This window comes from Chelonoidis abingdonii, chromosome 8, assembly GCF_003597395.2.
Source record: "Chelonoidis abingdonii isolate Lonesome George chromosome 8, CheloAbing_2.0, whole genome shotgun sequence".
Taxonomy (NCBI): domain Eukaryota; kingdom Metazoa; phylum Chordata; order Testudines; family Testudinidae; genus Chelonoidis; species Chelonoidis abingdonii.
Genome location: NC_133776.1, coordinates 15,349,454 through 15,367,308, shown reverse-complemented (window position 1 = coordinate 15,367,308; position 17,855 = coordinate 15,349,454). Strand labels below are relative to the sequence as shown.

The following is a 17,855-nucleotide window of genomic DNA, read 5'->3' as shown; positions in this document are numbered from 1 at the left end:
CTCTGTGAATTTATATGGTTTAGTAGTTACAGAAAGGAGTTTATATCTGAAATGCCTCCGAGCCCTTCACTGTATCAGTGGAAATGGCACGCTGCTGGTTTTTTCCCCTTTATACTGCTTATACTGTACATAATAATGAACCCAAGGCAGATATAGCATTTTCCTACCAGTAAATCTGAAACTAGCCTTAAATGGGCTAAAGTCTAATTTCAGTTGCACCAGTGTAAATCTAGAGTATCTCCACTGACTTACATAGGCGCAAATGAGAACAGGATTTGGACTATTATATTCTTGATGGAAAGATATAAAAAATCTAGTCATACAGCTATAAAAGGGAATTAAGGTCTAAGCAAAACCACCACAGAGTGCATACTCATTAAGGATGCCATCCAGTGCCCATTGAAATCAGTGGGATTTTTTCTATTAACTTGAATGGATACTGGTCTGGCTCTGAGAGCCCAATCCTACCAACAGTTACTCCTGCATGTACAGTCTCTCCCCGGTAGCTTCCCATTGAAATAACTGGGACACTGGGCAGGGGTAACTGCAGAATTGTGCCCTGAGAGATACCCAAACTTTGCTATAACATTCAAGCCCTAAGGAATTTGAGTGTCCTTTAATGTAAACAGTTTAAAAAATGCAGTCAGACAGAATCCTGGAGAAGATGACAGGGCAAAGAACCACTGGGAAATGAAGAAAATCTTAAGTACATTTTAATATTATGGACAGGACAGCTTGTTAATTTTTCTCTCCTTTTAAATCATCTGTACTTCGAGCTTGGCAAACAAGGAATTTCCTACTGAATGTTTAATATTCATGACTGAATAGTCAGTAATGGGCTCTGGTTCTGCAAACTTCTATGCAAAAAAGAAAAGAATAGTTTTTCCCTGTCCTTGTTTTCCTGAGGTTTCCTGGAACCTAGCTTCAAAAAATGTTCCCAGGAAAGTCAAGGTCACAGCTGGAGAAAAGGTGTTGTAAGTAGATTTAGTCAACATTTTAATACTATGTTTCTTAGCAGTGATATAATAAAATATAGTACTCTGGAGAAAGTCTGTACTGATAAATGTATCAGTAACTCAAGATATTCCTCTAGTCAGCCTTAAAGCATGGGGACATAGGGTTCTAATTCCAGAAAACTCTTGCCAAAAGGATGGTGACTTTTAATAAACCATTTGCTCTATAATGTGGTTTCCCCTTATCTTGAGCACAGACTTCAGAGTCTGGTGACTACTTCCCTCAGCATAGGCACTTGGTCAGCTTCTCTATGGAAAGCTACTCTGAGAAGCTTCAATACTGCAGAGCTTAGGAGCTTTGCAGAACTGCAGTCAAACCTTGGGGATTGGCCTCAGGAAATCCAAGAGCTTCGGTAAACCAGGATTTGGATCATCAAAGTCTGATAAAAAGTAAATGGAGGGAGTGAGGATCTTGTAATCCTCATTTAGTCAAATCAGGAGAGATTTGTTTTGCCTGAATAAGAGGAATTCAATGTTTAAAACATGCAGGTTGTTTAATAAAACAACCTTTATCCTATACAATATTGACAACGCTTGCACTTCTATAACACTTTCCATTTGTGGATATCGAAGTCAGTTAAAAACATTAATGAATTCAGCTTCACAACACCCCTTTGAGTGTAATGTCCCCATTTTGCACACAAAGAAACTGAAGCTCAGAAGGGCAAAGTGATTTGCCCAAAGTCACACAGCAATTCTGTGACAGAGCCAGGAATAGAAAACTTCTGAGTCCCACTCTGGTGCTCCAACCACTAGACCATTCTGCCTCTTATGTTTCATCCAGCTACAGTGCTAGATGTTTTAAATTCATCACAATCTAAATAACTGCAATCATTTTCTAGGATTATTTTCTGAGGGTGAGAGGAAGGGAACACATTTTAAAAATGCAAGTCTAAATGATTCAGACGGGTTGCATAGAAGTAATTCTTCCAGGTGCTTAGCCCCTCCTCTGACAAAATGCTGCAGTGAGGATTTCAAAACTATTCCAAGTTCTCTGCACATTAAAAATGGACTTCCACTACAAATAGCATTGCAATGTTTTTTCCCCCTCTTGGTGCATTGCCTACAAAAGCCAAAACAAGGATTAAAAATAAATACTTACCAATTCAGCATCCTGCTGACTGATGTCCTGTAGATAAGGAATGGTTGCTAGCTCAGCCATCGCTTGATTAATCACTTGAGACTGTTCCTTGATTCTCTGCAACCGACTGAGGAGGCTGGCATACTGCAACTTCTCTATCACACCTGAACATGCAGAGAAACTCTCCTATCCTCTCAGCAAAAGCAAATGAGTTAGAAAAGAGCCACAAAAAACCTACTTCTCTCCTGAAACTTATGTCAGGTTTTATCATCATGTATATTCAAGCTGGCAATACTGTAACCAAAGAGGCATACAGTTCCTTTAAGATAATGTTTTCTAAACTCTTATACTAAAAAAAGACATCCTTTACACAATCGCTCTAGTCGTACTAGAAAAATAAATACATAACTTAAAACACATAGGAAGGGGGAGACTGCAGATATCTGATATTAATGTAATTTTTATTGTCATCCCTTAGAAAAGGCTTTTCCATAATCCTCTTTGTTAAAATATTGTTTGGCTTGTGTGCTTTTCATGTTTCAGTGACGAGGTTGAGGAAACCATGGAATGCATAAATCTACCACATGTTCACAGGCAAAGAAAATCCACAGCTTTCAAATCTGATCTTAAACAGCAGAAAGCTGCAGAGTCAGAGTCTGATCCTGTAGGTACTTCGGCAATGGCTAACTTTCAGCACATGAGTAGCCTAGTCATGTGCTTATAGCACATGCCCAAGTGGTTGCAGGATTAGGGCCTTAGATTTTAAAAAGTGCCCAAAGATCTACATAGATGCCTAGCGGGATTTTCAAAAGTGCCTTGGTGCCTAAATCCCAAGGCACCTAATCTACGTCAGTACTTTTGAAAATCACCCTATGTGCCTAATATTTGTTTGAAAATCAGATCTTTAGAGAATATTCAAGTATTTTCTTGAGGAAGGTGGGACAAGGAGTTTGTAAAGGGGAGCTAATATCTTCATTACTCTCTTTTTGAAGGGTACACAGCTCTCTCACTGAAAACTCCTCACAGAGGTTTTACGAAAGCAAACTATCAGTGACTAGAAGGCTATACAAGTTCAGCGGGAGCTGTGCGTGCTCAGCATCCCTGAAAATCACCCCACTTATTAAAGAGCCTGAAATTTAAAATGTTGGGCTAGATTTTCAAGACAGCTTCTAATAATTTTGGCAGATCTTTTTTTCCCGCAATCACAGATACTGTGGTTGCAAAACTGCATGTGTGGTTGCCTCCAGCTAGATACCTAGCTATGTGATTTATGGGTCCAATCAGTTAATGGGCTGGTTGAAATTTTTTGAATGAAATGAGGGTTTTTTTTGGCAAAAATCTTGACTTTTAACTTTTGGATTTTCACAAAAGTTTGAGACATTTTAAATTGATATTTTAATTAAAAAAGTCATCAAATGGTTATTTCAATTGTTATCAAAAACTTGGATTTTCAGTAAATGGAAGATTTCTATAAGAATCCTAATAACGGTTTTGATACAATTTTTGAGGTGTTCTTTCAAAATTTCACAATTTTTTTTTGGAAAAAAATAAAAAAGTGTCCCTTTCAAAAATCTGTGAAATAGAAACAACTTTGATATTTTTAATGTTTGTTTTTTTTCATTTTTGACCAGTTCTAATAACTAGGTTCCTAAAAGTGAGCAATTGTTGATGTAATTAATTTTGCTCATATGTTTTGACCTCTGCTATGGGGGAAGAAATGGAGTTCCAGTTAGAAATCATGGTCTTCAAGCCTAACCGTAAAAGAAAGATGGGCAGTTATATAGACACAAGTAAATAATCCCTTCATCTTTCCAGGGAAGTCATTTCCTTAACTTCTACTCATAACACTACAGCACTACAGAAGAAACAACAGGAGATCCCATGCAAGAGAAAAGATGCTATCCTCTGTGCACCACAAAGAAGATAACCTCAGCAGATCAACACAGCCCCTGGTAGATAGGAGGACTTTCACAGAGAGTTACCAGTGGGTACATCCACTATGTGAGCTCACTGAACCAAATCCCTGTAGCAAGCCATGTTTGTTACTCCTCTCCATGCACAGATATTATCGTCATTTAGGATACAGCTTAGCAAAACATTTAAACATGTACTGAAGTCCATCCCTATTCAGCAAACCACTTAAGCATCTGCTTAACTTTAGGAAGGTACTTAAGTCCCATTCGCTTCAATGAACTTTAGATTAGATTCTTATGAGGGGTGGAGGAGATTCCATCCCGCAGCTCGTCATCAATTTTGTAGTGAGAAAAGACCTATTCTACAGGCTTTCTATGTCCCCAAGATATGAATTAGAATAATTAGAATGAAAAGTCAAGGAAAAGGTTTGTATTATTGCAGCAATACAGATATATATTCATTCAAATAAAGAAGAACAATTAATTAATGAGAGCTTGAGAGGGAATTTATCAACATGTAACAATTGAAAACAAGTCAAATCACATTTTTAGTTGAAGCAGAATGTTGTTTTCTGAACTCCTGAGCTCCCACCCCCATATAAATGATAAAAAATGAGTGTATTGACTCATCAACTGAGGTTAAAAATGCTGCTTCATCTGGCTGAATCATGCTGTCTTGGGGCGGGGGAAGGGGGAAGCGTGCTTCTCCAATTTTTATAAAAGTAAAGTGGGAGGAGAAAAGAGGAAAGGAAACTGCTCTTTGTCATCTTGATTTGCCAAAAAAATATGGGAACACATCATGGAGCTAAAAACCCAGATTTGGTGCCTGAGCCAGCTCATGTTTTATGGCCATAGCAATGTTATTGATGTTTACAGGAGGCCAGAGGTAAATAAATAAATAACTGACAGCAGGATATTTTTAAAGGAATTATAACAGGTTGAACATTGTCAGGGGTTGTGTTTCAGTGACAATGAAAAATGAAGAAAGAGAGCGTAAATAACTGCTTCTGGCGTGAAAAAGAGTTCACAGGGATATGAACCACATGATGAGAATTACATGAACTAGAGTGGAGTTCAAGAAGCTACTAAGCTGCAGTAAAAATATAATAAAGTGGCCATGGATGAAGCTGAAACTGCCTCTACAGGTACAGTGAAGGTTAAGTAAATAGCGATCTTAAATGGAGGCTTTAGGGGAAAAGAAGTGGCCTATTTAATAGAGGGAAGAGTTTAATGTCTAAGAAATAGGACTGTGATGTACCAACAAATTCATCAGAAGGGTTAAAAATGCCTCTTTGATAGGAATGCGATAAGGGACTAAAACATTAATTGGTAGACAAACCACAACGCTTTTCCCTTCCAGATGCGCACAGACATACATCATGCAGGTCTCACACAGAATTAATGAAAAGTAAAATTAACAATTGTTGGGCCTTGTCCTGCAGCCCTCACTCGCATGTATTGTCTCATTGAAGCCAAGGGCCAAAGTTACTGTCAGCCAGATAGCCCCCTGCCTAGAGAAAACCCACAGCTAAAAGAGAAATCTCACAAGAGTTCCCCCTGAATTTAGACAGGTGGAATTTGCCTGTCCACAGAAAAAGTAGTGGAATCTTGGGGGATCTGCTGGAAGGATAGGAACATCTAAGATGTGGTTCCCAAACACCTGCTCTGGGATCCCTCTGTAAGTCCTTGAAAGGTCATCGCCAACAGCAAACCAGCCGACTCCAGGTGGAGCTTGCTTGACACCATTAGTTGGGCAGTGAGAGAGACCTCTGAAGCACAAAACCTAAAGCAAAGCAAGACCGTTTTCCTATTGCAAAAGAAGCTGTAGAGCCTGTAATGTACAGGGCAACCTTAAGTGGCCTTAAGAACTTCAGGTTGCATATTACTGGTCCCACATGACATTGAGATATATCAGAGAGATGGTATTTCCCCTCTTGTTTTTCTAGATTCTATTTAAGAAGTAATAATTTTACTAATTATTAAAATTTGCTTGCTGAGTCCTAGAGAATAAGAGAAAAAGTGGTCGTTCAGCTTAGATTTAAAGCTGGAACTCTGACATCAAATGCAAGTGGCATGTCTAGCCATCCAGCCTTGAGGAACACATTTTTGCAAACTTCTGCAATCCCGTCCCCGCAAGCTGTTGTCCTTCATTTTTATGGTATCTCCATTTTATCAGCTTAGCATGTGAATGATGCTGTGCCTTGCGAACAAGCCCAGTGGTGAGTTGGAACAATCTGGAAATTTGTCATCACAGTTCTTCAATGCCCTCAGGATTCTCCAGATAACATACCCTGGAATCTGCTTATAATAAATACTGTTACAGAACTGAAAACAGACAGCAAAGTAATTTGTTCCCCAAGTGTGTTTTATTTCTGTATGTCTTGCTGTGGAACCCATTAAGGGGAGTATATACCTAAGGGCCCCCTTTGGTCATATTACGTAGCACACTGTCCCATACATATGGGATGACCCCAGGAGCAAGGTTCTATTCAAAATAGACAAGAATGGCAGAGCCTGGCCCAGTGGGACTATTTGTTTGAGTACCTGCTTACCAAGGGGATCATAATCTGACCCTAGAGTAAAAATTTGCTTCTGCTCCAATTGGCTCACCAAGAAAGACTTCCATTGGAGCAGGAAGTGGGAGACACTTAGATACCACAGACGTGAGCCTGGTGTAAATGTCCGGAAGATTAGATTTAAAGAATTTTTACCATCAGATGAAGTTGCTACTAGGGTGTGGTATCCTTATTCATTCTCAGTCTTACTTTACTATGCAAGTAGTCTCAGTGATTTTAGTAGGGCTCTGTGGGTAGCAAGGTACTACTATTCAATGAAAGTAAGAGTATCACAACTGAGAGAACAATGTATGTTCGGCGAATATTTATCACTAACTCCATGACTTACGAACAGCAAAGCTTGAATGATTTGTATAATTAACTCCAGGTTACTGTGCTGCACATCTGAAGTGGTGACTTGATTTATATTTAAGACAACGGCCGTTGTTTAATTAGCTCTGCTTTAGCACTAAGATGTTTCCACCAAGGAATGTCATTAAAATGACTAGGAGAAGAATTTTGGTTTGCAGAAGACTTCTGGGTTGCATTTTGGGTAGCTCTGGCTTTTCAATTTAAGCAAAGCTTTTTTGTTTTTGTTTTCTCCTCTAAATGGCCTTGTTTCCTTTTAACTCACGAGAAGCTTTAGCAGCTAACATCAGTAATTGAAGTGGAGTGGTCTACAAAGTGTATTCTTTTTGGGATTACATTTTCTGTAGCTTTTGAGAAATAAATAACAGGTGAAACTTAAATTCTGGCTTCAAGAAAAACTTGGAATAGTTTCAAGCAAACTGAAGTGACCAGTTTTTGCATTGCCTTGAATGAAGCTTTAATCAGGGCTAGCAGAATAGACCTTGCTCTGTAGTGTTAGGTCTAGCTTGCTTTGTAATCTGATTTTTTGGTCAGGGATGCTATGTTGTCAGGATCATTCTGCACTATGAAGACTGAAGGGAAGAAAAATAGTTTCTCCACTCCTCCGCCAGTAACATGTGCCTGAATCTTTATATTTTTGTGCAAGATTGACAGCTGCTGGTTCTAAATCAATGATAATTAGTTTTGTGTCAGGTTTTTCTCTCTTCTAGCAAAGCTCCTACTTATGACCTCCTGGTAAAGTGGCTGCTGGTTTAGAATCTATATGAATATGTTTTATTCAGTCCACTTAAACTTCTGCTTCTTGTAAAGTTAAGTTGCATTTGAGGAGAACTCATCAAACTTCATGGGTGAAATTCTGGTCTTGCTGAAGTGAATTGAAATTTTGCCCTTGATTTCAATAAGGGCAAGAGATCACCACATCTGTTTTGTGGTTCCTCAGCAGGTATCCGTCTCAGCAAGAAAAATAATCTCAGCAAGGGCTAGATCCATAGCTATTGAAATTGGCATTGTTCTATTGAAGTCTATGGAGCTATGCCAATTCACACCAGTTGAGTATCTGGCTCATAAACTCAAATAACCCTACCATATATTCTACTGATCTTGTCTCTTATGTTGATTGATTGCATTTTTTCTCTTGCATCCCATATACCAAGATCTCAAACGTGAAACTTTTCTATTTAGACCATCTAGCCTTGTTTCTGCAAATTCATTTCCAGGATAGACTAGAAATGGAGAAACACATTTGCTTGGTACTGAAGTTAGGATTCCAGTAATTGCCAGGATCACATCTAGAGCCTTTTTTAAAAATTGGCTTCACATTAGCTATCCTTCAGTCATCTGGTACAGAGGCTGATTTAAGCAATAGGCTACATACCACAGTTAGTAGTTCTGCAATTTCATATTTGAGTTCCACCAAAACTCTTGGGTGAATACCATCTGTTCCTAGGGACTTATTATTGTTTGATTCATCAGTTTGTTCCAAAAACTCCTCTATTGACAATTTATTCTGGGACAGTTCCTAAGATTTGTTACCTACAAAGAATGGCTTGTTTTGGACCCAGGTATGTTTCCTTAAGGTTTTATATGAAGGTCTTAGAGAAAAAGTGGTAACATTACATACTTCAGAGAAAGTTCTCTGAAAACATCCCCTCAATGTGCAGTGGCAGTCAAAAAAGCCAACAGAATATTAGGAACCCTTACAAAAAGGCTAGATAATTAGACAGCAAATATAATGCCACTGCATAAATCCAGACCTTTAATACTGCGTGCAGTTCTTGCCACCCCATATCAAAAAAGATATATTAGAATTGGAACCAGGGGTAATCCAATTAAATTAATAGGCAGCACAATTAAAACAAACATAAAGAAGTACTTCACATGATGTACAGTCAACCTGTGGAACTCATTACCAGCGAATGCTGTGAAAGGCAAAAGTATAACTGGGTTGAAAAAAGAATTAGATAAATGAATGGAGGATAAAACCATCAATAGCTATTAGCCAAGGTGGTCAGGGAGGCAACTCCATGCTCTGGGTGTCCTAAGCCGCTGACTGCCAGAAACTGGGACTGTACGACAGAGAATGAATCACTTGATTGCCCTGTTCTGTTCTCTGGAAACATCTGGCATTGACCACTGTTGGAAGAGAGGATACTGGACTAGATGGACCATTGGTCTGACCCAGTGTGGCCATTCTTATGCTCTAAAACTTGGGGTGAAATCCTGCTCCCACTGAAGTCAATAGGAATTTTGTCATTAACTTCAAAGGGGCCAGGATTCCATCCTTGGAAACATCAAAGTTGGAGAGTCTAAATAGACTTCAGGATTTTTTTATGCTAAAGATACACAAGCACATCAGTAACACATAATGTACTTTCTTAAAGTGGTGCCATTTCAAATCAGCCTGCACACCAGTTAGAAGGGGATTTGGTTCAATCAGAGAATGGTCAAGGACAGATGTATTCAAAGAGGTATGCTAACACTGAAAACAAAAAGATACATTTCCTTTGGGATCTGTGCCATGAGACTCCTTTCCCTTCCTCATACTGAGCTAAGAAGCAAATGTTTTATTAGGGTCCATTTCTGCAAAGTGTTGAGCACTTTACCTCCCACTGAGTTTGTGAGATCAGTCCTTTCTTGTCTGTTTACTTATTACGGTCAGAGTGAAGAAGACATAGATTATCCTAGATTTTAGCTAATGTTTTTCACTTGATAGAGGTTGCTAAGTAGCAGTTTTTGTCAACCTCCTACCTACTGTCAGAGAGTAAGAATATTAATTCTGTCATTTGCTAAAACACCTGATGAGGAAATGCCTCTGATTTTTCCAAGACACAGATAACTAAAAAACTGTTATTGCTAGGGAAAAAATGTTAACATTAGCATTTGCAGTCTGTTGAGGAGAGGTTTCTTCCATTTATATTCTGGAGAACAATTTAAGAATTGCTTTAAAATACTCTAGTCTACAGGCAAATTTCATTTTTGACCTTTTGTGCTAATCAAAAGCCAAAGTGATAAAAAGCTGTGTACATTATAGTAAAAAGTATGGTGTGGAATATGCTAATACATCTACAATATGTCTGTATCATATTTGAAAGTCATTTCACATACTTCACTATGTACGGCAAGGTTGGGAAATTGTATGCAGGGCCGGGGTAGGGGGTTGGGGTGTGGGGTGTGTGTGAAGGTGCAGTGTGCAGGAAGGGGTTCAGGGCAAGGAACTGGGGCAGAGGAGGGGTGCAGGGTGTATGAGGGGGCTCAGGACAGGGGGTTGGGTGCAGGAGGGTTGTGGACTGTGGGAGGGGGCTCACGGCAGAGGTTGGGGTTGAGGAGGGGTGTACAAGAGGGCCCAGGGCAGGGAGCTGGGGTTCAGGAGGGGTGCGAGGTGCAGGCAGGGGGCTTAGGGCAGGGAGTTGGGGGGAGGGATGCAGAAGGGATTCGGACTCCGGCCTGGCGCCGCTTACTGAAAGCGGCTCTGGGGTGGCAGCGGCATGCACCAGGACCAGGGCAGGCTCCCAGTATGCCTGCCCTGTCCCCGGCCCCACGCTGCTCCAGGAAGTGCTACAGCCCCTGTGGGAGGGTGAGCGGAGGGATCTATGTGCTCTGCCCTTGCCGCACCTCCAGGTTCCTTCCCCGAAGCTCTCACTGGCCATGGTTCCCCATTCCTGGCCAATGGGAGCTGGGGGGGGGGGCGATGCCTGGAGGCAAGGGCAGTGCACAGAGTTGTCTGCCCCCCCTCTCCCCAGGGGCCAAAGGGAAGTGGTGCCGGGAGCTTCTGAGAGTGGCACGGGGCCCACGGCACCACAGAAGGCAATCCTGCAGGCCGGATCCAAAGCCCTGGCAGGGCAGATCTGGCCCGCGGGCCATAGTTTGCCCACGCCTGATGTAGAGGCTAGGCTGGAATTTAATCTAAGAGTATGTCTACACTACAATAAAACACTCATGGCTGACCCATATCAGCTGACTCAGACTTGCAGGACTTGGGCTGCGGAGCTACAAAATTGCAGTATAGACGTTCCAGCTCAGGCTCCTGTTGAAGTCAGCTGAGTGCTTTGCAAACATATGTGCATAGTTTGCCACACGTTAAAGAACCACTAACTAAAAATATTTTGTTTATCAAATTACAGATTCACTTAAATATCTGTCTGAAACAACAGAATAAAAGACATCAACAAAACACATCTTAGTCATCACATATACACAAACCTCTAATACTGCATTCACTGCATTCTATAAAGTAGATTCTATACCCACAGTTAATTTGGTGCCTCTGATAAAATCCATTATTGGCAAGATCTTTTTCCCTACGGTCTCCAAGTGTCTTACGGATTCTTCTCTTGTGAGAGGACTAAAAGGAGCTCTGTGTTCTAAGAAATGAAATAGTAAACCTTGATATTGTTTTTGATCATATCAGTGCACAGTGCACCTTTCATACAAGGTATTCTATAGCGAATTTAGCAAACGATGTGGGCTCAGGGAAGTGAGAAATTGCTGAGAAAAGACACCCAGACGCTCAGTTGGCAGGAGCAGAGAAAATCAGCTGCAGGAGGGACCTCTGGAAGCTGATGATGTCACCAGGGCCTGGTTGCTTTATTTTATTCCAGTTTTCAATCTGGTCATTCTCTCCCCTATGCTGGTTGGATATTCAATCCAACCCCCTTCCTTCATAGTGTGTATACTTCAGCCTCACCCCCTCTGCCTTTCATGCTCCCTTTCTTCTCTCCTTTTTCCTTACTCCTCTCCACTGTTGAATCTTTTGCTCTTTGCACAACAATAATATGACAGAACCACTGGGGTACTGTTGGGCCCCAAAAAACTGCATTTACTCAATAAATACAAACATGCAAGACCTACCTACTTCCACACTGCTGCTCTTGCTGGTTTCTCGTGCTTCTAAAAGTATGTGAGCACCTCTCAGGGACTACAAACTATTTAAAGGAATATTATCCTATTCCTATACACCAGGAGTGGCCAAACTTACTGACCTGCTGAGCCACATACAATAATCCTAAGAAACTTGAAAGCTGCAAGACATGCACAACCTGCCCTGTAAGGTGGTGCCCGCTGGGGTGAGGGGCTAAAGCCCTTAGGCTCCCCTCCATGCAGCATAGAAACCCCTAGTCCCCCCACTGCAGGGCAGAAACTCCCCCACTTCCAGTCTGGTAGGTGGAGAATTGGCGGTGCGTGGGGGGCTCTGCGAGCCGCACTTTAACTGTAAAAGAGCTGCATGCACTCACAAGCCACAGTCTGCCCACACCTGTTATACACTATACCCTTCCTTCAATAGTTTCTCTACCTTCCTTTGTTTCTCTTTGGCTAATCCCCTTCCAACAAAACCTTCCTTCCAAAAAAATTAAAAAGAAGAAATAAATCAACCAACCCACAATAAATTATGGCACTGACGTGACCTTTGCCAACCATTACGTTGTTCCTCCCACCCTTTTGTCTGTCTTATCTAATTAGATTGTTAAACTCTTTGGGGCAGGGACTGTTTCTTACTCTGTTTGTACAGTGCTTACCATGATGGGGCCCCATTCTTGGCTGGAGTCTCTAGGTACCACCATAATCAAATAGATAATTAAATGTAATACTACTCTGCACCCCTACAATGTTTTCACTCTGCAAGGTAGTGATTTTTAGCCTCACTTTCCATATGGTGACAATGAAGCATAGATAAATGAGATGACTGGTCTCCAAAGATTACAGTAACACAAGTGCTTTTTGGACAACTAAAGTTTTCTAAGAGTATCTGAGCACCCCACAATCTTTACTGTATTTATCCTCACTACACCTCTGTGAGGTAGAGCAGTGATAATAACACATGGGAAACTGCAGCATGCAGAAATTAAGTGACTTGTCTAAGGAAGTTTGGGGGAGCAGGGAATTGAACTCACATCTCCTAAGTAAGTCCCAGGGTAGCACCATAACTACAAGACTACCTTCCTCTCTACAGCTAAGTGAACCATTTATAGTGAATATCTGCCTGCACTGGCATTTGGCAAACACAGTGACAAATGTCTACATAGACCAGTTGGGAAGGAGGAGAGTGGGGCATGATGGGAAGTGAGTGGAAAGTGCGGAGGAGTGACAAGTGCCTACATATTCAGGATGGGGAGGAAGTGAATAGTTGTCTGGTTGCATAACGGAGTAGACATGCCCACTGTGGCCTGCACTTTAGCATAGCCCCTTGATCCGTGCCCCAACCAGTCCTCTGCCCCTGCTGGTGACAAACCACATTGCATTCAAACTACTAGGCAAATCAGCAATGCGTACCTGAAAAGGATGGCAGCTTTTTACTCGATATCTTTTCTAAGAATTTCCCAACATCTTTGTTTTTGAAACCTAGGGTCAACAAATATTGTTGGGGAGGCAAAGAAGCCCAATCTGCTGTCTGTGGTAAGATGTGAAGTCCATGAGGATCTGGAACAAGACAGTGATAGCATTTTGCACCTTTGCTTTTTCTTGAGGGTTTACTTTAGCTCCTCTCTTGAAAAATCTTAGCCTCCTCGCTTGAAAAAGAAAAGTGCTAGAAGAGTACTGCAGTCAAACAAATTTAACATAAAACACCCACCAAAACAAGTGACCAGAGAAAGCCCTTAAACATGTTGTTTGCTGCCTAGGCATAGCTGTAAGTAGTTTTTGATATTCTGAATGTTGATGAATTTTTTCACTGAAATTTAAAATTTCATTGAAAAAAGGGTAAAAATGTTCATGAAAATTTTGTCTCGCTTTTTGACTAGCTCATCAAAAAATTCCTAAATTTAATATTTCAACATTTGCTGTTGAAATTTCTAATTTTAACAAAACAAAAACAAAAACCTCAAACACCACCATCCTGCACAAAAAGCAGGATGAAATTTTAGAGACAATGTTCACAAAAATGTTATCCTGTTTTCAGCCTGCTCTACTTTTAAGATGCCTAGTAATATAGTCAGAGAATGACAAACAGAGAATCACATTTACTGCTCTCCAGCTTTCCAGCACATAAATAAAATACAGTGAGCTAGATATTCCTCTTCCCCGGTATTATGCCAATTGCTCTCCATTAACTTTGCTAGAGTAACTACCAAGTTCCATTGATGTGATCTCCGAATGTGTTCTATTTGGTAGAGTCCTGGTTTTACTCATACGCTGTACTCTGAATGTATGCACGTTGTGGATGTGTGCAAATATTTTAAATGATCTAATTTTGTGCTATACCACTCCATTCTTTTTATGTCTTTTGTATATACAGCGTTTACTTAGCAGGTGGTTAACAGCCAGAAATTATAAAGCCCTACCTGCTGAAGTTTTACGTAGCTTTTAATAGGATGCTAGGGGCTTGCAATTGTTGGTGTTAAAAGCAGTACCTATAGTCTAAAAGCTTTCTGCCTCTGATGGATTCAAAAGTTTAAAATAGACAGCATTGTGCATTCAAATTTAAAAATATACCTCCTTTTCTTCCCGTGGATCTAAGGAAAACTTGTGGAGAAATTCAGTATGATACATCCTGACAATAAGTCAAAACTCGAACCAAGATCTGGATGAATGAATGTTACTGAAATTCATGATTAAGGTTATTTTAACTAACAAGTTAATGAGAGATCAGGTATTTCAAACTGTATTTTCATAGCAGTGGTTTAGTTCACATTTAAAATCCTAGAGATGAGGGGTATGGAACCTCTCACCCGCAGGTCATAAATTCAGACCTGTGCCACTCTGGCAGTGATGGAAAACTGTCACTGTGACAGATATATCAATTTCCTGAAATATCTTTGGGAGATCTTATTGAATTTAGTTTAAATAGCTTTGCAGTCAAGTGTATTGCAAATGCAAAGTTTATGTATTATTGTGGGATTGTATGTAACTTCTTTAGGGGACAGTCATGGACAATTCAAACCCTGAGAAATTTTATTTGCTTCAAAAGACTATTTTCAACAATGTGCCAGACAAGAAGGAACATTCCGGACAAACAAAGTTAAATGGGTCACCTAGGAAATACCTGGCAGGAGGGAAATGCAAATTCTCACTTTTGGACGAAATCTTTCAAAGCTACACTCTGAGGAGAGAACCATTGTATCTGATTGATTACCTATCCCAAGACCCTGAATATCTAAGTTCCAAGCTGTATAAAGGAAAGGCAAACTTATGTTCTTGTTCTGAGGGAAAGCCGTTATGAACTTGTAACCACAGAAAACCTCCTGGGTGGGGTTTGAAGGACTGATCACCCACCAGAGATTTTGTTGCAGTTGGGGGTGATCTCTGGTAAGATTAGCATGTGTGTAGGTTCTTTCATTGGTTTTTAATATGTTGTCTCTGTTATGCTTTCATCTTAAGAATAACTGTTACTTAGAAAGGGCTGTGTGGAAACTTATAACAGTGGACAATTCCCCTGGAGAGAAAGCATCCTGCAGATACTGGCTATACAGGCCATCTGGCTTGCTGGGGAACTCACAGTGTAGACAGGGGACTTTGCTGGTCAGGAGAGAGAGAGAGATGCCAGTCTCCACCTCAGAGAGGTGATGGCTGAAGAGCCAGGAGCCTAGAGGGGGTGTCCTTGCTGGTCCACTAGGTGCAATTGTCTTGAACTATGATAGTCACTAGCTGAAAGCTTTTTGATGAACTAAGTGAAATGGCTTGAGGGTCTCAGTCCAGTTCTGAATAAAGTCACACAGACCACCCAGAAGATTCAGGGGGCCTGGAGCAAAGCAATTTTGGGGAACCCTTCCATAAAAAAAGTTGCAATACTATAGAATACTATATTCTTGTGGGGGCCTCTGTGGGGTCTGGGGCAAATTGCCCCACTTCCCCCCCCCCCCCCCAGCCCTGAAGTCACAAACAACACTGCCACAGTTGGCGCTAGCTGTTACCCTTGTCAGCTACCTCAGCAGAGCATCTAGTGATAGTTAATTTTTCCATCCTTGTCCTAAGTTCTCAGCCTTAGAGGGTGCTCCCTGCAGGTCAGAAATGGGGCATATTGGTAGAGAAGCTTGCACTGCAGCACGGCCTATGCTTTACCTGTTCTGTGAACATATGTGGGCTGCAAACTCCAGAGCTGTGAGTTCAGCATCCTTCACCATCATTGCAGTCACAAAAGCAAACAGAATAAAATAAGCCATGCTAAATTTTTTACTGTTTTTTTTAACTTGTCTTACACAAAAAGTTGCATGACGGACTCAATTATGATCTCAGATACACAGGAAAATTTCCAGAGAAGTCAATGAGCCAAATTCTGCTCTTAGTTACAGCAGTGTCAAACAGAAGTAACTCCACTGAAGTCTAATGAGTGTTATAACCATGCTTCTAAGGCCAGCACTGGGTCCATTAGCTTTATTTATAAGCAAAATAATTGGTTAAAAGGGTCTGTAACCAGGTCCTCTCCCTTTCCCCTCTCCTTTATCTTTTTTTTTTCTTTCCTTGGATATAGTAGTGAAAGAAATTAAAAATTAAGGTTGACATTTTCAGAATGCCTATGTGATTTAGGCACACAAGTCCAATTGACTTTCCAAGCAACTTGTCCTCCTAGGTCACGTACGGACTTTGGAAAATCCCACCCTCTGTCTATATTGTTTGGGGGAGATGGGATTCTGTGAGGTCTGAGTTTGTCTCCTTTTCAGTCAAGTTCAGGGAGTTTTATATTATACTCCTCTTAATGCCAATACTTTTGTTCCCTGGAAGTTCTCCACAAATTCACATCAGCAAGTAAACAAAAGACAGCTACTTTATAACCTCCATGACAAATAACAAGTCCCTATTTTCTCTATTTAAAAAAACACCACCACACACACAGGGATGTTCTTCAACTTGTAAAATCAAGGTGATCTGTCTTTACAGTGACGTTTTTAAAACAAAACATAAAATGAACAAAATAAATGTGCTTAGTTGTGTACAGTACTTGCATGACTTTGTTGTTAGCGCTTGGACTTACTAGACTCTGTTTTTTTTTATCAAGGAAGTTTTTAGTGCTCCTGAAAGGTTCCATATTGATTGCTCTGAAGGATGAAGTCGTTATTCACAGAGCTGGTATGTCTTAGTAAGCGGTATAGCCATATAGCCCAATCAATAAGTCTCAGCTTCGACCCAGGGCAATATCTCTAGGAATTAAAGAGCATTTCAGTCTTCTGGAGCATTCTGCTAGAACTGCCCACAAAGCGCCAGCTATAGTGTGAGTTCTTGTGATGGGAGCAAATGTCCTCAAGCAATTCGACATACTGAGAAATTTACCTCTCCCTCTGTCTGATCCTCAGTCTATGTAAAAGTAAGAATTTGCAGGATCAGGCCCCATCCACCCACAAATCAAACTCGGTGTCAGCTACAAACATGCCATTCACACAATCCAATAAGGTCCAATGCCACTTGAAGATGTGAAATCCACCCTTACCTGTGAATATGTACTCCACATAATCGGGGTGCTTTTTAGAAAAAGCTTCCTTCATCTTGTCTATTTTGTCAATCTTTGCTTTTGTTGCAAATGGTGTGTACATAACTGAAAAAGATTCCTCCCTGGTGATGGCTTCTTCAATCATAGCCTAGAAAAAAGGGAGAGAAATGATACATACTGTGCTTGTAAAAAGTGAACTGCCATCAAAAAAAAAATAGGGGAGGAAAAGAAAAATAATTGCCTTCACAGCTGATATTTTTCCCTTAAATAATTGCACAGTCATGCAAAGATAACATATTTTGGTCTTGAATATTAATTAGAGAGGAATTTAAATTAGTTCCAGAAAACATTGCCTATCTCATGCTCAGAAAATCAATTTAATGTAAAAAAAAATTTGTAAACTATTTTCAGTGCACTGAGCATATGTCTTCAATGGGTTAAAAAGTATTAGGTAAACTATCTGCAAATTAAAAAGACCAAACTGATTCCATGTTCTCTGAAGGTCACATCCTTCACCTGAAATTTTATTCATTATTTGGGAACTAGTTAAACAATACTGTACACTTAAGT

At 40.4% G+C, this 17,855-nt stretch overlaps 1 protein-coding gene across 1 annotated transcript in view; it reads right to left on the bottom strand.

The window, feature by feature from the left end:
* The window catches only part of SPATA16 (spermatogenesis associated 16), a 126,458-nt gene that overhangs the window by 35,516 nt on the left and 73,087 nt on the right, over positions 1-17,855 (bottom strand). Inside the window, exons 5-8 of the mRNA XM_032783655.1 lie at positions 17,286-17,433; positions 13,199-13,345; positions 11,180-11,292; positions 2,116-2,280 (exon numbers count right to left, since the gene is read on the bottom strand). Coding sequence (XP_032639546.1) covers positions 2,116-2,280; positions 11,180-11,292; positions 13,199-13,345; positions 17,286-17,433 — 573 coding nt within the window. The remainder of the gene's footprint in view (positions 1-2,115; positions 2,281-11,179; positions 11,293-13,198; positions 13,346-17,285; positions 17,434-17,855) is intronic.